This window comes from Chelonia mydas, chromosome 12, assembly GCF_015237465.2.
Source record: "Chelonia mydas isolate rCheMyd1 chromosome 12, rCheMyd1.pri.v2, whole genome shotgun sequence".
Lineage (NCBI taxonomy): Eukaryota > Metazoa > Chordata > Testudines > Cheloniidae > Chelonia > Chelonia mydas.
In genome coordinates this window covers 29930440-29955623 of record NC_051252.2, presented here as the reverse complement: position 1 = coordinate 29955623, position 25184 = coordinate 29930440, and the positions used below count along the sequence as shown (strand labels likewise).

Here is a 25184-nt window from a genome sequence, read left to right as displayed (position 1 = left end):
CTCCACAAGAAGCAAAATAAGAGATCATCTTGTTTAACTACTATTGTAATAAAATATTGTCTAAAAAACAAAATCAGATCTAGGGTTTCATATGTGCACTCTCATAATAAAGCTTCATATACACACAAGCATGGAAGTTGCTTACAATTGATTTCAACGTACAGACTTTACGACTATAGAAATGGTGAATATCACCTGTACAGATTAAAAGTAAAGACAAGAAAACCATAATGGCCAAAAAGGCAGCAAATGTTTAAGCACCTACAAAAAAAGACACCCCTTTTCCCTGCTTTCTCAAGATTCATAATCATAAGCTATGTTGTGGCCTGAAAGTGCAGACATGCACTGCACAGTGCATTAATCCTTCAAACACTAACAGAGGCTGGCAGGGATTTAGGCTGGAATGTATTTACAAAGTGACAAATTATGTTCTGTATTATACAGAGAAAGAAAGAGCACCCAGAAATAGGCTGATAAATGTCATCTGCAGTCACGCCAAATGGTTTATTTTTATTATACTGTAACCACAAATGTGTGTTTTGTTTTGTTTTTTGCAGGGAGGCCCAAAGATTTATTTGTTGCAGGAAAAAACAAGATTATTTATAACACAAAGTAATAAGTAAGATCACTGATGTTCTGGGCAGTCTGCCCTCCTGGAAGCAATGTTCAGACTGAGGACTTGTCTACACTTGAAACACTTCAGCTGCACAGCTGCAGCTGTACCCCTGTAGCACTTCAGTGTAGACACTACCTACGCCAATGGGAGGAGTTCTCCAGCTGGCACAGGTAGTCCACTTCCCAGAGAGGCACTGCCTCTCAGGGATGTGGATTTTTCACACCCCTGAGCAGCAAATCTGGGTTCACCTAAATTTTAGTGTAGACCAGGCCTGAGCTACAACAATATCTAATAGTTAAAGACAGTCATAGTTCTGAACTACACAAGTGACTAGCAAAACACTATCTTTCCTTAATGGAAAGTATGAAGATGGAATCACAACAATATGAAAATAAATCAAATATTATTTGTCAGATAAAAAAAAGTAATTTCTAGATATAAGCCAAAAATATTTAAAATGGGGTTATTGTACTGTAAGAACACCTACTGTCACAGAATGAATTGGCAGAACAGTGACACCCACGGGTACAGAAATTCACTACGTCTTCTATACAGTACATTAAGGCTCACCAGTAGATTTGTATGGTACTTTCACTTTCTCTTATTACCAGAAATATACTTCATTTCTCAGGAAAATCAATCCAGATATGGATATTTTTAAAACATGTCACTTCCTTAAATATGAATAATTTTAGAAGTTCTCCAAGTGAACAGGAATAATTATATGAGATAAATTACCATGCACAAAGGAAGAAATGGAGTGTAGGCAGATTTTGCAGAACTTAATATTGAGTATTTATGACAAGATTTTTATAGGGGCCTCAAACTGTCTAATTTTCTGAGTGTAAAGTAAAAAATGTAGATGTCTAACAGATGTGTACCCACAAAGTTTAGTTGGATGACTAAATAATTTTCCTTGTGCCCACAACTGTTCACATCCCCTAAGTTAAGTAGCTGCATACTTTTGCAAAAACATTTCAGGACAAATTTTCATAAGTGGCCAATTGTGGGAAAGTGAAGTTAATGAAACTATATATTCACATTGATGATGACTTCTATCACAAGTAAGGATTTGCAGGATCATGCTCACAATATTGAATGAATATTTTTCAAGTCTTTCTTTTTGCATGTACAAAAAGTCTCATATGAATATGAGCAACTTGTTTTTGAATATGCACGTCATGTATGCAGGCACTTAACTACCTGATTTGCAAGCACAAACAAGAGAAAGTTTGTGTATTGATTTATGAACAAAAATACAGGCATGAAAAAACCATGTGCAAAATAATCAGAGATGTAAATGTAAAGGCTGGAATGAGGTCTTTTGAATTTGTCCCACTTGCCATTATTCTGATAGTGATCAAAGCACCGGTAAAAGGCCAGATTCTGATCTCAACTGCACCTTTGTAAATTTGAAGTAACTCCAGTAACTTCTTAAGATTTACACCAATGTAAGATGAACTTCTAAACCAAAAAATTGGCAAAGCAATTTTGCTGACCAATACATACAACTCAATTCAGTCAACTCCAGACATAAGGGGTCTGGATTTTCATTTACACGAAGGCCACTTTACACTATTCTGACATTAAAAAGGGGCCTTAAAGTGTGTGTAAAAATTATACGACCTTAGCATAATTAAGAATTAGGCCCAAAGTCTGTATAGTTTTTAAAATCATTCAGCATGAAAACCCCTGAAATTTTCATTTTGTAACTAAGTATGCACATAGCCACAATTTTTCAGTATCAAATTCCAATTCATGGGCTGCAAAAATACTCAAGGAAAAATGTATCGTCCAATAATATAATAGGCAATTTCACTCTATCCTGTTGTTCTTATGTTTATTTTTCTTCTGTGTTCTACTAAACAGTAAATATTGACTGGCAGTGTTTTTTAAATGCCCTCTATACACCACTGACTTGGCCCTTTTGAATACCTCTAATGAAGTTGGTGTATATGCATATTACAATAGGCTGTGCACACCACCTTAATGAATTTTAAAGTTTTTGTGTAACGTTAGCAGAAGTTTAAAAAAAAAAAGACACATTCAATACTGGGAAGTGTTGTTAACTGTGGTAAGGGTAACAGCTGAAAAGAATGATTGAAAACTAGTCTTTATTGAAAATATTTGCCAGCACAATCAATGCATGCCCTTGATACAAAGCCTTTTAGACAAGGAAAACAATTAAAGAAAGCTAAACAAGCACTGACATTAACAGAACAAACCCGCCAGTTATTTTTGTGAATAATAATGGTGTCTCAAAGAGAGAAAGATCTCTAGATATTTGTATAACTCTGGATGTTGGTCACTTTTCTGTATATTCACAGTTTTTAAAATTTTAAAAATAAAAACATTGCCAGCTAATACTAAATAGCTAAAAAATTGCTTTTCTGCATAGGTCCATCTTTAAAATTTTATTTTTAAATAACCTACCTCCCCCTCCAACCTTTAAGTTAAACACTTGCTGTACATACCTGAACACCTGACAAAAAAAAAAAAATATCAGGTACTGTAGGTCTTACCCATATGCCACACGCAAAAATGTAAAAGATATTTTTTTTTAGATTCAGAAAGAAAATTTCCAAGCAGCTGTTTATAAACAGAAGGTAATGGATAAAAACCCAAACACAATGCTGCATTATGTTACATGATTCACTGATGAACCCATTGGAACTACTGCAAAAGCCCTTCTGGAAAACTTCCAGAAATTAAAAGGTGCAAACAAGCTGCCTAATACCCTTGCGTAGACTGAATTCTTATGAAGAAAATAAAGTTTATTGTCTGGAAACAGAGAAAGGATGAGGAAAGCACTAAAGCAATGGAGGTGAACAATTAGACAGATGTTCAGTTAAGGAAATAAAGAGAACAGAAGAAGCCATCACTGAGGAATTTTACGAGAATACTGACAACTCTGCACCTCATCAAGGGCACTGGTAAAGTTAAAGCCAGTGAAGCCATTTCTGCTCAACTTCAGAATAACTGCTGACCTTGCAAAACTCAGCACGTAGGTAATGTGTCCAATAGGAAAGCGGTATTACACTTCTCATTTTAATATTTTCCCCAAAACACTACCCACATACTGTACTGTAATTCAGGAAAATGAATTGTATTTACTTGTGGGACATTACATGTACCAAAGATTTCCCTTCCTTCCCCCTCCGCAAACAGTGTCAATATAAGGAAAATCTGTTTTCACACTGCTTTCATTAGTTCTAACTTTCCTAAATAGCATAAATGCATGGTTGGGATGACTTTTCTTTAATATGGTTATATGCAATCAAGGTTCAGTGTGTTCTTAACATTTGTAATGTTAAACGTTTGAACACATTGTTTCTGTAATGGTAGTTGATTCTCAAACTACTGCAATAATAACCTAATACTCTAGTTTTGCGATTCTGTTGATATACTCTCATTAATGGCAAGACCACAACATATCGTTACTTTGAAGTCATGGGAAGAAGAAATAAAATTCTAGCTAAGGTCTGTAAGTTTTGCTTCTCTGTGTCTGTGCAGCTGGAGCAAAAAATAGGAAGGGATTTTTAAAATATTTCAAAAACCATTATTTGGTTTTAGATCTTGAATATCTCCATTGCAACATCAAAATAAGCTCCAGTGATATAAGGTGCTTCAAAAAACTGAATAGGTTTTCAATACACAATGTCCTTCCTTATCAGCACATACCCATGTGCACATACACATATTCAAAGCTGACCTAGTAATGTTTTCTCTTACTAATTGAAACCAGTCACATGAATGCATCCGATGAAGTGAGCTGTAGCTCACGAAAGCTCATGCTCAAATAAATTGGTTAGTCTCTAAGGTGCCACAAGTACTCCTTTACTTTTTGCGAATACAGACTAACACGGCTGTTACTCTGAAACCAGTCACATGTAGTTTTTTGTACCACCAACAGAACTTTCATAATTTTCCTGTGAGTAATTGGCTGCTGTTTCTGGAATTTTTACATTAAGCGTTTGTAAACTGTAAATCTAGACTTACATTCCAAAACATCTGACTAGTACTACTTGGTGCTGCATCAGCAAGCAGAAAATAATTGTGTGAAATGCCTTTTAAAACTCTGTTTTGTTCCATTCTTTACATGCACCTCAGCAAGCTACACAAAGTGTCATACCAATCCAATGAACTACCTGGGCTAACCTTATTATTAAAGAGTTCTCACCAGCTTTAAAAATGATAGGGATCAAATTTATGATTGATCTATGCCCTTGGTAACACCAGTACAATCTGTGATGCGACATGGCTTAGTGTGAAGGCAACCATTCCTAAATTCTACCACAAATACAAAATATGGGACAGATTTTCAAAAGCATGTACTATGGGGTTTAGCAACATAAGACCCCCTGTCTCTGCTAAACTTTTGAAAGTCACCCCCCACCTTTGTTTCTTTGTTGTTGTTGTTGTTGTTTTTTTTTTAAAGACACAGCTCCTCCCTTCCTAATATTTTTGCAATTGCTATAATGTAATCTGCATTCCAGGCATGATGCAGATCTGCACGCATTTACCTCCACAAGAGATTGAAGTTTCAAGGTCTCCAGTAAATGAAGAGACCTGTACAAGGAAAGTTGGACACTCACACTTTAAATAATATAAAAGTAAGTTGTGGAACATGATCCACTTCACACTACAGAGAGTTGAAATGACAGTTATGGGATAATACAGAGACAACGTGGCTGCAACACTGCATAGAATTATGGGATAAGTCTTTTAATGTAAAGTCCAGTAAGAATATTAATAATAATAATACAGCATTATTTATACGATTCATAGATACCAAGGTCAGAAGGGACCACTATGATCATCCAGTCTGACCTCCTGCACAACGCAGGCCACAGAATCTTACCCACCCACTCCTGCGAAAAACCTCTCACCTATGTCTGAGCTATTGAAGTCCTCAAATCGTGGTTTAAGGACTTCAAGGAGCAGAGAATCCTCCAGCAAGTGACCCGTGCCCCATGCTACAGAGGAAGGCGAAAAACCTCCAGGGCCTCTTCCAATCTGCCCTGGAGGAAAATTCCTTCCCAACCCCAAATATGGCGATCAGCTAAATCCTGAGCATATGGGCAAGATTCACCAGCCAGATACCCAGGAAAGAATTTTATGTAGTAACTCAGATCCCACCCCATCTAACCTCCCATCACAGGCCATTGGGCCTATTTACATGAATATTTAAAGATCAATTAATTACCAAAATCATGTTATCCCATCATACCATCTCCTCCATAACTTATCGAGTTTAATCTTAAAGCCAGATAGGTCTTTTGCCCCCACTGCTTCCCTTGGAAGGCTATTCCAAAACTTCACTCCTCTGATAATGCAAATAAACCGTCTCCAACTAACCATTTACTTACATTAAGAAAAGTTTACAACATTATAATATATATAAAAAAAGACATGACACAATAGCATAAAGGTTTTCATTGGCATTACTTTGGGATGACTGCAGTATTTATGAGTGGCAAAGCTAAAAGTGTGGCATGCAGATCACCCAAAATGAGTGTTGATAGGATCTTTACACCACTTCTTCATATAGTCTATATATGACAAGTGATAGAAAAAATATGTAAGTGTTTTAGAAATTATATTGGGACTAATTTTCACATCCCTCCACCAGTGAAGGTAGGTGCCATAGGACATTGGGGCAGCATTGTTTAGGGGATAGGGGCATGAACTGGGACTTAGCAGCCCTGGGTTCTACATCTAAGTCTACACTAATTTACTGTGTAACATTGGGTATATTATTTCATCTGTCTATATCCCTTCTCATCCCCACCACTAATTCATTCTTTGTCTATCCTGTCTACTTAAACTGTAAGCTCTTTGGGGCAGGGACCATCTTTTACATGTTTGTACAGAACCTAGCACAACAGAACCCTCAACTGGGGCCTCTAGGTGCTAACACAATAAAAATAACTAATAATAATAAATACCATGAATGCAGCTGTGCAGGGTCTCAGAGGGAGCTACGAAAACCTCTAAAAAGGACCTGAAATGTCACTACATATAATTCATTATATTGGGACCTTTCAGGGCAATAAGCTATGAATCTCATTTTTTCAAAGGTATAAAGCTCTTGTGTTGAGACTGGGAAGCACTCAAGATTACAGACTTTACGACTTTTGTAAACAGAAAACTTGGTACTAGTTTAGAACTGAAACTTATCCATCCTGGAACTTGGGCAGGTGTGAGCTTGGGAAAACACCTTGTCTAAGTGGAGAAGGAAGGAAATATTTTCTTGGCAAATTGATTTTTTAAAGAATGGCAAGTGTTTAAAACCGCTCAGATTTGAAAGATTCCAATGGGAAACGAATAAGTGGGCAGAGGGCAGATGCGGCAAACTAAGTTCATGATAAATTCATTTATCTTTTGACTGCAATTAATCACATTCATCGCATCTCTGCATATGTTGTTCACATACGTCATGATACTGCAACACCTACGCACATGCTCACCTTTACTACCATGAACAGTCCCAATGAAATACTTGAAATGGGACTAATGGTAGTAAAGATAAGCATAAGTATCTGCAGGACTGGGGTCTCACACAGTATTTTAAATGACGAAGACACTAGTTCTGGCGCCATAGTTAAAGTTGAGATGAGTTTTGCATTTAAAGCAGGGAATTCAACCTCTTTGCTGTGTATGAAAATCACGGCATATGCACCTCCCCAAATGACAGCACTAACCGACTGAGTGGAGAATGAATTTTCTGAGAATTTAGAAGTAATATTTATATAGATATAGGTTCTTATCCTGCAATGGGAGCTACGTGAGCAGGCCGGCACAGAATCTCGGTGAAATCAGTGGGGTTCATAATGGACACAATGGTTCATTCATTCAAATCCCATTGCAGTGCAGGGGGCTTAGCCTGTTTCATTTCTCAAAAGTAAGATTTTTTTTTTAATCAATAGACTAAAAGAAAAAAAAAGAATCACATAAAAGAGGTGTCATTTTTTCTGGTGGCACAAACTTGTTTCAAGGAGAAAAATTGAAAGAGAGGAAAAATAGCAATAAAACTGCCACAACAAAGAAAAAAAAGTCTATGAGGAGCTTCACCCTATTAAACAGGTACTGTAGTTCTCTTTTCAAAGATGCATTTAGAGTCTCTTTGGGTGTTCTTTTAAAATATTAAATAATCTAACAATCAAATTAACAGCTGTTCAGATACATTCCAAATATGAGGGCAAATTGCTTTCCTGGAAAATTAACAAAAAAGCAGTTCAATTAATTTTCTAATAGAGGAAATTGGTTTTATATTTTTAGAAAAACTCTATGACTCAGCTATGAGGTGGAACCCAGAGACTATATTCTGTAAGAACGATCTATTTTTTCCAATTAATTACTAGTTAGACCAACTGGCTAGACATAACTTATTAGTGTAACTAGCTGTGGCTGTTCCCTCTCTTCCTTCCTTCCTCCCTCCCTCCCGGTAGAACTCCCCAGCACCACAGGCACTGTTTTCTACAAGACCTTTTGCTTGAGGTCAGTGTTGCGCATGAATTTGGCCGCCTTAAGAGCACAGCAAAAGAATGTTCTGACAGGTATTCAGCTCACTGACACCATGTCAATTCTGTAGGTGCTACACTGCAGGATTTGCCGCCAGCATCTAGCTCACAGCATCCTGGGTTAAAAAAAAAAAGTGGGCTGGTTGCAAGGCATTTTCTTTTGATATATCCTTGACTCTGGAACCCACACCGCTCTCCCTTGGGGCAACAGAGCTTGGGTGTTTTGCACTTCAGGGCATGATATACAGCTCATTTATTCTCTTCAGAGTTTTCTTGAAAATATATGGATGGGATGATCCAACAGAGAAGGCTTTTCTTTGTTACAGGTTGATTAAAGGGTAAATTTATATTTTGAGAAATAGGGTCAACTTTGGAGAGAATGAATAAGCCTTTGCACTGTCCTCTGCAATATTGAGCTTTTCTAATTTATTTTTTTAATGTTCATATAATCAGCTACACCCATTTGTATGTGTTTGGTTTTCACCTATTGGAAAGTGCACAGACACTATCACAATGGGCACCAAGGAATTCCTCAATATAAAGAAAGCAAATAAAGATAGAAACAATAGGCTAAGTTTCTCAAAACTGCTTGAGGAATTTGGAGTAAAGTTTTCAAAAGAGGAAAGGGTCAGATTTTTAAAGCTATTTAAGCACCTAAAAATATAGGCAATCAACAGAAGTTAGGCACTAGACGCTTTCGAAAATCAAAACTATGCCACCTATCTGCATATTTAGGCACCTAGATACCTTTCAGAATCTGGCCCTAAAAGACATCAGAGCCCAAGTCTCATTTTCAAAAGTTCCACTTAAGATTCTAAGTCCCGCTGAAATTCAATGGGATTTGTGGGCCATATTTACAACGGTATTTAAGTGCCTAAATATGCAGATAGGTACCTGGTAGGATTTACAAAAACACTTAAGTGAGTTAAGCACTTAACTCTCCAAGGTTCTTGGTGGGATTTACAAAAGCACCTATCTGCACATTTAGGCAACCTAAATACCTTTGCAAATATGGCCCTGAGGTTAAGTGACTTAGACACTTTTGAATGTTTTGCCAATGGAACCCACTTCCTACTAAAGTTGACAGAAATAGGGTGTCCAAATCCCTTTGAAAATCTCAGCCCTCTAATCACCCCCTGCCCAAAATAATGTATTTGTGTTTAAAACAATTAAAAATGGTGTGAATAAGTAAACATTGTAAAAAGTGAGAAACCATAGAGAAATTGTGTCAAATCATACCTAGAGGCAGTAGTGGGATAATAGTTTAAGTATACTTACAAAGACTAGATGTAATTCTAGAACAAAATAACTTTAGAGGGTGCTTTTTCTTTCACTTAACTGTGATTTCTCTCTCTAACACCCACAATGCTGTTTCAGAAACTACCACAAGTCCCCGCACGGACAAGACCACACAAAACTGCTCATGAAACTTAGCCACCAAAACCGGGCATGTTCATTCATCATCCTGTCAAAATAATGACATTCATTCATAAACACCATCCAATCTCCTCTATACCTTGCTGAGTATTCTGTTCAGCCTAATGAAACACACTAATTACACACTTTCTCTGCCTACCCTTTGGACAATATACCGCTCTATATTTGAAAAGAATAATGATAGAGAACTGACCAAATACCCTTAAACCTGACACAAAAAGAGACAGTCTGAGGATACAGGGATTTTAGGTGCCACACTGACTTGGTTAGATGCCAAACCTGGCTCACCTAAGTACTAAAATACGATTCTTCCACAGAATAGATATTTAGTATGATCTGACCCATATAACAATAAATTACATTTTCCAGACTGCTTATTCTAAATCACTATCTCAGTTTATGCTATTCATAGCTCCCAGCTTGGAAGACCTACACAAGCCAGACTATGTCTAGTGCCTGTCTAGATGTGGAAGTGTGAGGGAGGGCACAGAAAGCTTTTCCTCCTTTGGCAAGCCACTGCACAGGAACTTATCACAATCGCATACTCCAAGCTCTCCTGCATGTAGGGACTGCTCCTTGATGACCCCTTCAGGTCTAGACATATGATTGGCAGGGAGACAGGTGGCTATCCCAGGAGAAAAGCACCCCCCAAAAGAGTAGACAAAAGATCCCCTAAAGAGTTCCAGGATGCCCAATGGGAAAGAGTGCCTCTGAACCACTTCCAGTATGACCTTGTGTCTATAGGGCCCAGTGTGTCCTATAATTGACAAATCCCTCCATAGCTGCCCCATATCAACTTAGTGGGGAGCAGTATATTACTTTTAAAAAAAAAGTCTTTGAAATGATCTAAAAACTGTACTAATTACACAACTAATTAAAAACCCTGTGATATGGGTAACTTGTTCTGAGTAATTACTTGGTACTATGATAGCAAGACTTATTAAAACAGGTTACCATTTTGAGTTTTTTCACAGCTGCTTAAGTGACTGTGGAAATCATTTTGGAAAAGCAGTATCCAAACGCAAAATACTGTACAATACTGGGAAATGGATGGGAAGCATTTCTGCAACTTAATCAACAACAGATGCCATAAGAAAAAGGTTGAGTTTGGAATAGCTGCAACTTGCTGTTAAATACTCTTGGATTTAACCAAATTGGCAGCTTCTAGAAGAATAAAAAAAGTGCACCGAGTCAATACACAGGACACAACACTAGGGTGACCAGATAGAAAGTGTGAAAAATCAGGACGGGCCGAGGTGGGAAATAGGCACCTACATAAGAAAAAGCCCCGAATATCGGGACTGTCCCTATAAAATCGGGACATCTGGTCACCCTACATAACACTTCTATCACATTTTTTTTAAATTAAAAAAGATTTACACGGTATTACTTTTAAAACATTGGATTAATGCAATTTAACAGAAAAAGACAAGACATGAAACAGACTTGGAGGGGAAGTTGCTGTCCAAAAAAAAAAAATGGAATCACAAAAAAAAAAAAAAAAAAAAAAAAAAAGAAAGACTGTACAATAAAAACATGGCACTTCCCATCTGGAAAAAGTACATATTATATCAAGGGGACTGGTTTCTTTGCTGCCTTTTGCAGTCATTTTCACCTGTTTAAAGTGGGTGTAAAAATCACCTTTCTGATCTGTAAATGACTGCCCTAGGAGCAAGGCAATGGGGAATCAGGTCCCCTGATTTTGATTAAAGTAGATCAGCACATTAAGGTGAAGCAGAAACAGCCAGATTCTGCTCCTAGTTAAGCCACCATAAGTCCAGAGTAACAAAGTGGTTCAAAGAGAGAAATATCACAAAGAAACTAGTAAACATGTCAGATTAAAGAGCAATTTCTTTTCTCTCAACAACCTCCGAGAAGGGATTTAATAACAAGGACACCTGCTCTGCTCTCTCCATCCTTCTATTCTGGTGATTTTAGAACATCTCAGCTTTAAGAAACATTTGATAAAATTAGGTTCAATGTATAACAGTTCGATATTTCCAGAAATAGTCCACCCAGACAAGCATATTCATTCTCTGTGTGCATTGTTCTATGGCAGTAGAAAGCAGGAAAAGCATTCCTCTGAGAACAGAAGCTACTCGACTGACATTAAATAACAGACAATTAAAATAATGGATTAATCCATGCAATGTTTCATTTGTACCTTAAATCAGAGCACACAAATCTAGCCCAAGAACTATTTCTACCTGTCTACTCGGCTGGAGTTCAATGAGGCAATTAAAGATGGAGAATCATTCAGAGGGAGAGAAGTACACTGCATTCCCTCTCCTGGAAATACTGGCTTGCTTGCTCTCTTTGTTGTTTTCTTTAATCTAAACTAAATGTGCATGAGGCTGGAAGTATATGGGTGGAGTTAGCGGAAATAGCAGGAAATAAGGAACCAAAGCTGAGAGAAGAGCAGAAAGTGTGTCAGAAACAGGGGCCTATATGCTATTTGGTTGAGCCCTTCTTGAGCAGATTGTAATAGCTTTTATTACTTAGATATCAACACACAGATTTCATCTATGCTTTCCTGATGCAACAATTCCCATGATAACTACGAGTCTTGATTAAGTTAGGAAACATGTTCTGTCACAAAGGGATCAGAGCTCTACATTCTTGCTTCTTTTTCAGACTACTTCTGGAGTTGAATAAGCTTTAGTAACTGCCTTCCAGGGACAATGCTGTCTGATTTCTTTACGAGGGAAGACCAGTACAAGGAGATGGGTTTCCCCCCCTCTCCCTCCACCCCTTGTATTCTGAAGGTGGCTACATTGTTCCCATCCCTAATGGTAGCTTTTACCACAGCCCTCCATTGAGGATCCCTTAGCCTCATTCCCTGCAAGTTCCACCGTGAGGTTTGGTGGTACAAGGAGATAAGGACCCTCTTTGGGACTGACCCACTCCATTATGTGACACAGACCACTGGGTAACCATCTGGTTATTAAAGTTGCAGCCTATTCTCTGAACGCATAACAGACAGGCAGGGGAGGTGGGTTTATTTGACTACAGAGGCAGGAACAGAGAAAGAAATGAGACACTATTAAAAGACTCAATGCCAATATTGGGAGAATACAAACAAACATTGTCCTTGCTGAATAGACAAACTGAAACAATTATTAGAATGTTTTGCCTCTTCCTGGACTTCCCTAAGAATGTTGGAACAGAATGGTACAGGTGGCTCCATATGGAGGACTCTTCCCACACATGGATATCCCTCTTTCTATGCAAAAGGGGGGAAATGGTGCTTTAAGACACTGTTCTTCACATTGCCCACAGAAGGAGATAGGTGGATTTCAGAAGATTAGACTGAGGGCAAGATGGAATAGCCGCTGTGTGCAGCACTGTCCCCAACTCTGCTCCCGTTCAGAAATCTGGACTGAAAGTAAAATAGCAGGCATCTGTACTTCCTCCATCTGGCTTTCCTCTGGATCTCATACCACAAGAGGACCTCAGACAATAGAAGCAGGGATCCTGAAAGGAGAGGAACAGCAAAGAGAAAAAGCTGTTCTCTCTCTGAGAAAAGTTACTACTCATATTTTGCAAGAGCTCCACTTCCTCATGGATCCATGAGATCTGTGGAACTGGGAGAGGTCACAAACTTTGAAATTTGTGAACCTTAATCCATTCCACCAGAGAACAGGTTCAGCCTCAAAGAACTTTTATTTCCCCTTTCTGTGGAAAGGAGCAATCTGGTCCATTGTACCCAAGTTGCAAATGGCATAACTGCATCCTATATTATTACTGCATTTTACATGATTATAAAGCACTAGAATTTCTCTTTTCATTTACAAAGCTTTACAGGACCTCACAATTGCACTTTTTAATAAAGTGATCATATCCTTTGCTTTATAGTGGTGATGATCAACTTACAATTACTTAGAGAAAAAGAGTTTTGCTATGGTTAGCCCAAATTGTGGAGTTCATTGCTTAAAGTTATTAGCAATTCTAAACTGGGTTTTAATTCCAAATCAACCCTGTAGGTTTGTTTTGGTCATAAAGTTGGTTTGTGTGTTTTCCAATTAGCTGGACTTTGCCCCTATTTTTAAAAATTTTCAGCTATATTTGTAAAGAACTTTAAGATGTATCTGAACATTGCTGTATGAATCAGGAATTATGGGGAACTTAAGTGATCTCATTATTCTGGTACGGTATAAAAACATACCATGAGTGTCTTATTGTTCAAACTGAATAAATAGTGGCAAAGGGAAAAATAATTAACATCTTATTTAAATAGCTGTGGGCCTAATTTCAGTGACCTCTCATCCATTGGCCTCCACTGGAGATGAAACATGTTGGTAGACTAACAGCCATGAATGCTGGTAATAGAATTTTCACATGCGAATGTGTATAAAAATTCCATCATCAGCTGTTGGAAATGTTTATGAATAGAGGCTGAAAAATCAGGCCCTTTTATTTATGAAGCAAACAACTTATAGGAAATGGACCAATATGAAAACACAAGAATAAAAACTAAATTGTAACACAAAGTAGTTAAAGTGTAAAAAATAGCAATAATTCAAGCCTCAACAATGAGCAGAAGGTGTGGGGGCGGAGATGTTGAGCAGGTCCTCTTGTGAATTGACAATGTCCACAATAAACATACACTTCGAAAAGAGCAATGACGAGCCTTGTGGTCAAAGAGGATAATTAATGTTAGTATGTGCATATTGTGCCGCTGAAAACTATAAATTTCCCTTGGAAATGTCTTGTGGAAAACTATTTGTTATTACTAATATTAAAGTAGTGGCAACCAAGATCTAGTCTTCATTGTGCTTGGCAGTGTAAAAATGAATAAGACAGTTGCTGCCCCAAAAAGCTTACAGTCTAACCAAAACTATAAAGGGTTAGAAGAGAAAGAAAGGTGAATTGATTTGCCTGAGGTCATACAGGAGATCAGAGGCACTGCTGGGAACTGAACAGAAGTCTTCTAAGTCCCAGTTCAGTGCCATATACACTGAACACAATGATGCCAAGATTTTTATCCTGATCAACTTCTTTCAAATATATCCCCTTTGTTAGGTGTATGAATTATCTCATGAAAAACGAACACTAAAAAGAACTTTTTTAAAAAAATATTCCTTCTATAATTCTTACCCATTTTTGATAGGTAAGAAATGGTTTTTCAAATCAGCATACTGTACCTTTAATTGTTCATCTGCAGTTCAGAATAAAATCTGAACTATTTGTTGTTCATTGTTGTTATATTCTGTTCCAAGGTTCATAATTTGAAAATTGACTTTGGGGACTTTTTGCTTGGTCTATTAAAATGATTCATGTTGCATTCAACATAAATTGTGCATACACAGAGGAGGCTTAGTACACGTATTCAGAGTATAATAACTAAAGTGAATTTTGTACAAGCCGCAGTTTGTGGCAGGGATGCAGTATCATTTGTCTTAATTTTTCTTCAGCATTACATTAGGCTAGTGCATTTACATTTTCAGGTATGGCTAACCACTTTAAAACTTTCTTTTTACAGCATGAGTGAAGAGAGAATCAAATCTGCATGTTTATGTGGAGTAACATAAAGTAATGCCTTTTTACTGTCTAAAGTACACATGGATTTACTTTCCATTTACCTTCATGCACAAGGCGACTGTAAAGTGCATGAAATATTCACCACCTATGAATCATGTAATGTTTCTATTAAAATGATGATAATGTTCTGTTTTGCCTTTCAAAAACATGAAAAGGTAACAGTCACATACTCTAAGTGGTTTTGTCACTCAAAACTACAAGTGTAACATACAGTATGGCATGGAAAAGTTTAATATATCTTAAAATTTTAGAACATTTGGTGTGCAAATTAACCACATGAGAACTGACATAAGACTGCATGCACTATCTTGTGAAATATTTATTTGGCAAAATTGTGGCATACAAAGAGCCCAGTAAATAAGACTTTGGAATAGAAAGAAAGAAGGAAAGAAAGATCTGATTTACAACCTAGGTGAGTTACAGCAGAATTTTGCCATATGTATATATTCTACCATTATTTCAGTTCGATGATGTGCTTAATGAATTCCGTATTTTAGCTTAATTTTTCAAATATGGAAATATTCGACAAAATATTTCTGCAGTGAGAGCCTGATTTTCACAGCTGTTCCAACAGATCTTCATTTGTATAGGTGCAACTTTCTGCTCACACAGATTTTTGGTTCACAAACACCAGTGGCCACTGCTGAAAAGCATTAACAGCTGCATACATAGGTGACAGGGTATTCAAGGGCAAATAGGTTTCGTGCATGAAAATTCTTGCACCTGTACATGATAACAATAGAATCAACCACTTGCACATGCAGGAGTTAGTGCAAATGTAGAGTCTGGGGTCTGAAAATCAGTCTCTAAACTTGAGTTTGATGTCAACAAACAACTTAGTTCATTTTACACTTGATTGAAGACACTCACCAAACTGCAATGGTCAGTTCATTCGGATAAGCCATCACCCCCATAAGACATAGGGTAAGCAAACAGATTCTGGGAGGCATTCTGACGAACAGGGTAGTGGCTCAGCCCTTATTTTGAGGATTTAGGAAAAAGCCCATTTGCTGGGCTCTTCTTGTTCCACAGATGGTTACAACATGCCAAAATCTCATTAAACATAATACAGATACTTCTAGAACCTTAATAGCATCTGAGGAGTACGTAAATGACTCAGCCTTTAGAAAAAAATTAAACATGATACAAGCGTGTAAGTCAGCTGAGACTGAGCACACAAACTTTGGTGTCCAAACTCACCCCGCGTTCTAGACTTTATTGGTAGCACAAAATACCCCACAGCATTAGTTTCTTCCTCAAGCTAAGTTGGTCCTTGGGTACCCAGTTCAGGATCTCCTCTATCCTAATCCCCACCCCTTTTATATTCTAGTTGGAGATAACTGGATCCACCTGCCAGCATTATTCTACAGTAATTAACTGAATCTAAGGTGACCATAGAAGAGCCCTGAATTCTTGTACAGAATCGGCTGCCATCTGACAAAAACAGACTAAAAAAAGCACCACATTTTCAGTAACAGTCTGTTTGTTTTTATACCCACAAAAAAGCACATGCAATTATTTGCACCATAAAACAGCCCACAAGCAGGTATTAGAATGTGACAAGTGGTTCCAGGTCCCACATCAGGTGAAAGTAGACTAAGGCATATGTGGCTTCTATTACAAATATGGCCTAAGTGTTGATAAGAACATGCATCCAGAAAGAGATACACAAGCTAACAGCTTGTCTACATGGGCAATTTATTTCCAGGTATACTAATATAATTATATCAGTATAGGTAAACTCCTATAGTCACACCAATATAACTCCTCCTTAGTTGATTTAGTTGGGGTTGGTCCTGCTTTGAGCAGGGGGTTGGACTAGATGACCTCCTGAGGGTCCCTTCCAACCCTGATATTCTATGATTCTATGACTCTCTTATTCCAGAAGAATGTGTTTTTCTTCGGTTTTGCTTAAACTGCTGCCAAAGCAACATAAACTAAACTGGAAGAAGGCACTCGGATACTGGTATAAGGGTGGCCACATGAGGAGTTATATCAGTGTAACTATAGTGGTTTAAATTTACACCTTACCTTATACCAGTATAACTTTCCTGTGCAGACAAACTCTAAGAGATACGCTCATGATGGCTCGGGTTCCACATGTGACTCCAATAAGTATCTGTGGAGATAACTTTTATTTGTCTTTCATTAAACTAAATTTTCTCATAATTTCCAAAAGAGAATGATAATATTCTAACAATCTATCACCAAACAGCTGTCAACTTCATAATACAAGATTTCTCTGTTTATCCAAACCACCCATCCAGGTATTCATAAAGTGTCCAATCACGATGGTATCTAGTCTGGGATTAGCCTATCTACTGTACTTGGAACTATTCACAATTCTGTATTTTGTACTGTACACAACTGAGATGTAATGTTAGCCTTAATCGCGGCCATATTAGCACTAAACCAAATACACATAAATTAATTATTCAGCTGAGCAATTCACAAAAGGTACTTAACATGTATTATTCTCTCTTATTTCTGGCTACAAGTCTATTTCCATAAAGACACCAAAATGCAACACAAATACTATCCAAATACTATCTCTGGCTACACAGTGAGAGCTTTGAGATTCAAAGTCAAGCCATTTTCTTTCCCAGTATAAAATAATTTTCAGCAGGAAATTATGATGGCTTTTGTGAACTCATTTGTGAACTCTCTCTCTCTTTTTTTTTTAAACAAATTCACTTCCATGTTAAGTTATATTTTTCCCATCACATTTTGAAATTACATGAGCACTGATTACTGCTTTGCAAAATTAAGTAAATAAATAACTTTATTGACTTCATTAATTGAAATGCAAGGAACTCAGGAAAATAATAATAGAACATTTAAAAAACAAAACAAACAAAACACTGAAAAGTAACTGGTTCCAAAACATGGTCGGAAAGCTCAATCATACAGAAACAGGTAGTGTAGGTGTTAAAATCATACAGGGTAAGAAAAAAAAAAATCTATATTTTAATCTTTTTGGGTGGAAACAAATTATCTTATTTACTACATGAATGGTTTCCTCAATTTGACGCCAATCTTTGGAGGCAACTTCAACCTGTCTGAATTAAACAGCCTGCACAAGAAAAGACTAGATTATTTATATTATGGAGGACTGCTTAAAAAATAAAATTGAAAGATTACCTTACCATACACTGAAAATAAGAACATGCACATCACTCTATCTTACAAAAATCTAATTTTAGTTTTTTCTGTTCATAGAGAGAAGTTTGATAGATAAGTACATTACATATATATTTTTCTGGGAGGGGAGGACCTAGAGACAGGAAGAGACCCATAAATGTTTCTGTCAGTGTACGTTGTAGTAATAATTTTACAGTCAGGAGACCTTCTGATATTTAGTCATCACATCTGAAGTTTAAAATTAACATTTTTTTAACCAGCAATGTACAGGATGAACTATAACGTTTGTTTTAAGAGTTATATTCCTTCTCAAAAACAATCACAAATTAAAAGTGATTCACTAAAGCACATAAAAGTGGCAAGACAGAAGTGTCTTATGTTAAGACCCATAGACAAAGGGTTCCACAAATAAAGGTGTTTCCTGAAGCCAAATGTAGGCAACCTGCTAAGCAAAGCTTACAACATATTAAAAATAAATAATTTACTGTGCTGGGGTCTTATGCTGCAAACATTTACTATCAGGTAGAGTGCTTCCTATGGTGAGTGGAACCATTGACAAGATCACTCACAGTGATGTGCGTTACTTCTGGTAGCAAGTGTTTGAACAGTCAGGCACCTAGCTATTTACAAAGCAACATTTCATGGAAAATAACAAACTGCTTGGACTATGTGGTAATCCATAGTCACTTTTTTCTTTTTTGTATCTGAGGCAGTGGAGTAACTTCCACTGGGCTTAGAAGCCCCAGATTTTAGGCAAACCCCAGAAGGACAGTACCATTGCCTCCATCAATGAACACGGTACCAAACTCCATCTACAAGTACTGAAATGTCTGCAGTGCCCCTACCAACCCCTAATCCCACACTAAATCCCTGGGTGGTATCTGCTGCAGCAGCTGTAGCCGTCTTCTTCACATTCCAATCCCGCTGGCTGCTCCTCAGCAGGACAGAGGAGCAGAATATATTTGCTCTGCTGCACAGAGGTCTTAGCGATTCTCTGTCATCATCAGCAAACCTTCTTCTGGCCCTGAACTGGAAGTCTTTAAAACTGGCTGCAGCCTAGTAGCAGCAGTATGAGGCTGTGGGAAGAGGGCAGAATTTCAGCCCTGTGGGGACGTGGGGAGGGCAGGAAGGGTGGAGTTACCACATAATGCCCTCTTGAGAATGTGTGTAAGGATGGAGGAGAAACCTCTTAGGAATATGAACCCCAAAACAAAAAGAGGGGGGCAAAGAGTGTGGAGGCAGTGTGGGACCTGCCCAAGGAATTGTGGGGTGTACGGGTGAGATGGGGAGCAGCAAATATGAGGGAGGGGACGAAAAAGGGACAGCCACTAAAAGGTTGTGCAATTGAGACTAAGAACAGGGAGCTTCTGACGCATGACGAGAGGATGATATGGATTACATTGGACATTCTGCCTTAGAGAACAGGAGGAAGTGTTGTATGAAGACACTTGAGAGAAGCCACATTAATTTGTGCTAACAACCCCTTTCACATGTTGTTACAGCCCTGATTACAAGCAGAAAAAAAATGTAAAAGTCTCTACAAATCAACTCTATACTGCAAGTCATTTCTGAAATCAAAACAACATTGTATGGGATCACATAACAGCACTAAGGCCCCAATTAAGGGAAGCTCTTAAGCACCTGCTTAACTAAGCACATGCTTAACTTTAAGTGCACACTTAAGTGTTTTCCTGAATTACGATGCTCTATGATAAGCCAATGTTTTTTCTTAACTCATTAGCTGTTTTGATAGCACAATAACTGAAATAGGAGCTCATTTGAAGAGACACTTTAAAACAAAATGAGAATAGAAGAACAAAGCAATAGAGAAAAACTGACTTCTTGTTTTAATCTCTACTTACGTATGACACTTTAATCATTTATGTGCAGCTAGGAGGATTTCTGTTTTCAACCCTTACTGATAAAGGTCCGTTCAGTTTGACAACAGTTTAAATAAAATGAAGCATACCATAAAAATAAGAGGCCTTTATTGCTTATCTAATTTGTCACTGAATATTTTCAAAGTACTTTACAAACTTAGCTTCACAATGACATTCTGATAGGTAAGTGGTATTATCCCCATTTAACAGATAGGGAAACTGAGGTACAAAGAAATTAAGAACCTGGCCGAAGTCTCATGTGTCCACAGCAAAGCCTGAAAAAGAACCATCCAAATGCTCAGCCTCTGTGTTAAGCAATATTTCACATTCTCTCCCTTTAAAACATCCACCCAAATGAGTGGAATACAAATCGTATGCAACAATGACAGGTATATGTCATACATAGTGGTGCATAAGTAATAGGCCAAAATTCATTCCTAGTGTGACTTAAAGGGTTTATACCAGTGATTAATTTGGGGCAATAATTCCAGGACATGTGCCGCTTCACTGTACCCAAATATTCCAGAAACATTCTTTCAACTCACTGATTTGTAGTGATGTTCATTAAACTTGTTGCTGAAAAGCATACATAGCACTGCAGCAGAAGGGGTTACTCACACCACCAGCACACTAAATCATTTCATATTCTATTTGCTTCTCAATGCCTTATTTATTGCTAAGAAACAAAAGCTTAAAAAGCTGCACATGAAGATCTATTAAATGCGACAGCTGGACTATACGAGAGTGTAAGGAAAAGTTATAAAAGATTTCACTATCGCTCTTTCACCCAAGCTAAAAGGCATAACAGTTGCATGTGTATCTTTGATATAACTGCAATAATCTGGTTATGCACTAGCTGATGTCATCATATATTTAAACATCAGAATGGCATTTTAAATGAAGGCCAATACGCCAATTTCTGTATGGCTTTGGACATAAAGGAGGAGATTTTAAAGGGCACAAAGGGCAAGTATGTTTCAGTACTGCCAGGGCAAAGGTTAGGACCAGTGTGTTGAAGTATAGATATTGGTTGCTTTAGGAAAAAAAAGTGGAGAAAAATATTATTGGCATTTCAGTTTTTTAGGAAAATAGTAATGCAAATGTATGCAAGAACCAAAATATAACAAATTACTGTTGGGAATAAAGTAAACAAAACATGGACCTAACACCATCATTCTATTTCAGGGACTTGGTGGAATTAACAAACTATTATTATTATGCAACAGCATATTATTTCTTTTATACAAGTGATAACAAGGAAAGGATGGCAGAAAAAGAGCAGATGAGGTCTGCTAAAGAGACCTTCTAATTATATACCTCAAGAGCTAAACTTTCCAAGAAGATAACAGAGCAAAAGCATGTGAATGGTATATAATTTTACAGACCTGAGTTATCGTTCCAATGCAATTAACACACTTCACCCACAAACATAAGCTTCAGTACACCCAAGTACTGTGTCTAGAAACACTAGCCATTTACTTAATCTCACTGAATGTTTTAAATGAATACACATTGAACTGCAAAAGAACCACTTATTAAAGTTCCTTTTCAAAACTATCAATGAGCACTTGTGCTGGAGATCAAATTCAGACCATTCAAAAACCTTCAATTCCAAGTGAACGACTATGCTTTGATACATAAAAGACTAATACAAGCAGTCACTTGGACTAGAGCCCCATGAAAAACACTGGGTGACAAAAGCCCCTTACAGCAATCTGCAAGAAGGAGAAATAAATTAATCAAACTGCCAAACGAAGAAGGCCGTGTTTGACCTCCTTCTGATCTCATTACTTCTCTATTACCCTTTTGAAAAACATCCTCTTACAAAGATCACTAATTGAAGATTATGTGGAGCGGAATCACACCTCTCCATCACCGTGGTAACTTTAACTCATTTGTCATTCTAATAATTCACTTCTTTTCTTTTCAGAACAGACAGAGACACTAATGGACTATCATCAGTTAAAAAGGCAATTTTTCCATTTAATTGCACTCATTAAATACTGCAATAGAACAACTGGAAAAGCAATACTCTCACTATTTAATCATACCATAGTAATAATAAAACACTGCTTCAAAATAAACTTGGTAACATGTAAAATGTAGTACAATAGCTGTTACAATATCTAGAATAGCAACATTATTTTGAGATAATGGTGTTTGCTTTTTTAAATATTATTCTTTATTTTTGACAATGTTTATAAAAGGAACAGCCACACACTGCACAGAAAGTCATTGTGTAAGGTCCTTCACGGTAACTTCAATTCTGTTGTCACCCTACCACTGCAGTTCAAGCAATCTCATGAGCTAACACAGCCAACAGAGGATTTGTGAAAGATAAACATCCAAACATTTAGGCCTTGTTTACACACAGTATTTGTACCAGTATAACCATGTCTATTAGTGGTGTAGTTTTTTAACCAATTAAGTTATAACGGTACCACCCCTTCTGTGGGTGCCTTATACTGGGATAGCTTAATTTCTTTCCTGTATGGGAATATCTTTGTACCAGTATAACCAATTCATTCTAGGGATTTATCACTTTAACTATACTGATACAGTTGAAGGCATACTGCTTCCATCTGTAGATAAGGCCCTAGTGGATGGCTTAGAACTGCCCATTTTGATATCATATGCCGCAGAGTACACAACATTTGTGAAGAATGTTTTCTATATTTACTTAAGTTCAATCTATGAGCCCAAACTCACAAAACCTTACTCCATATAGGTTGTCCCACTAACTCAACAGGACCACTCACGTGGCTAACTACCATTTCATCTGGCTTTCTATAGCACAAGATCTAAATAACTTATGTGAGAAAGGATTTGCAGATCTGGGCCCCACATGCTTGATCATATACTTACTTATCTTCTTAAAAGTCAGCAGATCACAAATGTAAGTAGAGAGGATGGTGGAAAGCTAAGTAGCAGTTTGTTTTTAATAGAATGCTGTTGGCAAGACACCCAATTTCTGCCACAGTTACGTACATTAAGTAGTACCATTAGTCCACAAATGGTCCCAATGAAAACAATGGGCTATTTGCAGACTAAAGGTCTACTCTCAAATTAGAGCACAATCTGGTCGGTGATGGGATGTTCACCCTGTGACGGGTTCCCTCCAGGGTGCCACCTGAACAGGAGTACCGCTGAGCCTGCCTGACCCACCAGCCTGGGCTCTCTCTCACACTGTGTTGCTGTGACAAGTTGCTAAGCTCTCCGAGCTTGCTCTTTCAATCAGCATACACAGGTACAGACACATCATCTGCAGCTGCAGAGAGATGCTGAGATCAGCTCTGCATGGGAAGGCTCAGCTAAGGCACCTCCCAGTTCTTAAGGCACGCACCCCCCTCTGGAGTGTAAACCCAAAGTTATACCATCTTGCGCTGCATAGGAAACTGTACAGCATAAGCTCATAAAATTCACCACCTCCCTCAATGTGGAGATATGCAACAGCTTTCTGCCCCAATTTCCACACACTGATTTTAGACAAAACACATACAAGTGTATTAAGTACAAAAGATAAAGTGATTATAAGGGATAGCAAACAGATCAGAGCACATTACCTAGCAAATAAAACAAAAACACAATCTAAGCTTAATATACTAAAGAAATTGGATATCAGTAGCAAGTTCTCATCCTAAATGATGATTTAAGCAGTTTGCAGAGTCTCTTGAGGGCAATTTGTACTTACTTGCAGCTTAAAACCCCAGATATTCCTTTCACAGGCTAGAAATCCTTCTAGCCTGGGTTCAGCCCTTCTTCCCCAGGCGTTTCCAAGCGTCTCCCTTGGGCAGGGAGTCAGAAGAAGAATCTCGATGATGTCACTTTTGCATACAGCAGGAACCCTTTATCTCCAACTTTAGTTTCCATGCCTTTCGGTGGAAAAAAAACTGGTATTCCAAGATGGAGTCTAGTACCAGGTGACTTGGTCACATGTCTCTGTAGAGCTATAGCAGCCATCACTCGGAGGCTATTTGTAGCATCCTCAGGAAGGCTCCGGGTGAGAGATTAGCATCTTCTAAAACCTATTGTTCTCCCGAATAGCCCTTCCCAGCCAGTCATCTAGACTGATTGCCTTCTGCCTAGTGGGTGTTCCCCAGGTGCGAACACATTTGTAATAGGTGCATAGACAATATTCCTAATTTCAGAAATCAAAACGAAACATGCATACAAATAGGATAATCATATTCAGTGAACCATAACCTTTTCAAGAATACCTTACATGACCTATCTTGCATAAAATGCATTATAGTTATGCCATAATCATATCATATAATATTATGAAGAATATGGGGCGTAATGCCACACACCCCACACCAGCCTTGAAAGGGTTAATAAGGCTGAAAAGGGGGCCAGTTAACTTGATAGGCCACACCTGAGGGGAATTAAGATAGGTAAGCAACCCTTGATTGTGAATAAAACCTAGTGAGAAGGAACAGATGGGGCTATGATAAAGCCAGGAAGCTGGCAGCAGACAGGGACCGCCTTTTGGACCTCTGCAGTCACTCTCTTGCATTAGAGAGAAAAAGGAGGAAACTACGCAAAGAACAGAAGCCCAAGGGTCCTGGCCCTGGAAGAAGGGTGTACCCAGAGGAGGGTAAGGAAAGATCTTAATAGAGATGAAATACGAGCAGCCCAGGGAAACAGTAGAAAGGATTGGGACAGTGCAGACCTTGGCTGCTGGTTGTAGGATCCCTGGGCTGGAACCTGGAGTAATGGGTGAGCCTGGGTTCCCCTACCAGCCACTAGAGAGATGGCACAAACCAGGCAGTGGAGCAGCAATCTGCCTAGGATGGTTGTCTAGTGGGAGAGAGACGGGCAGCAAGGTGCATGAATGAGAAGCAAAATGGGGAGTCGGATGTGAGTGGAGCTAACACCCAAACAGCCAGAGAAGGCAGACCTACCAGTGTGTGTACATGTCCAATGGGGAAAAAAAATTAAAAAACAGTTATCTGAACTACTCTTGCTAAGAGCAGGTGCTGCCTGTGTAGTGTCCTTTAATTATTTATTCAAAATTTGTGTGCAACCTTATTGATTCCAGTAAGA

At 38.0% G+C, this 25184-nt stretch overlaps 1 protein-coding gene across 16 annotated transcripts in view; it reads right to left on the bottom strand.

Moving 5' to 3' along the window:
* WWOX (WW domain containing oxidoreductase) overlaps nucleotides 1-25184 on the bottom strand; it is a 675021-nt gene that overhangs the window by 533713 nt on the left and 116124 nt on the right. The window contains exon 6 of one of the 16 annotated variants that reach the window (XM_037877524.2): nucleotides 17149-17236. The exons of the other annotated variants lie outside the window; for them this stretch is intronic. Coding sequence (XP_037733452.1) covers nucleotides 17150-17236 — 87 coding nt within the window. The 3' untranslated portion in view covers nucleotide 17149. The remainder of the gene's footprint in view (nucleotides 1-17148; nucleotides 17237-25184) is intronic. 16 annotated transcript variants of the gene reach the window in all.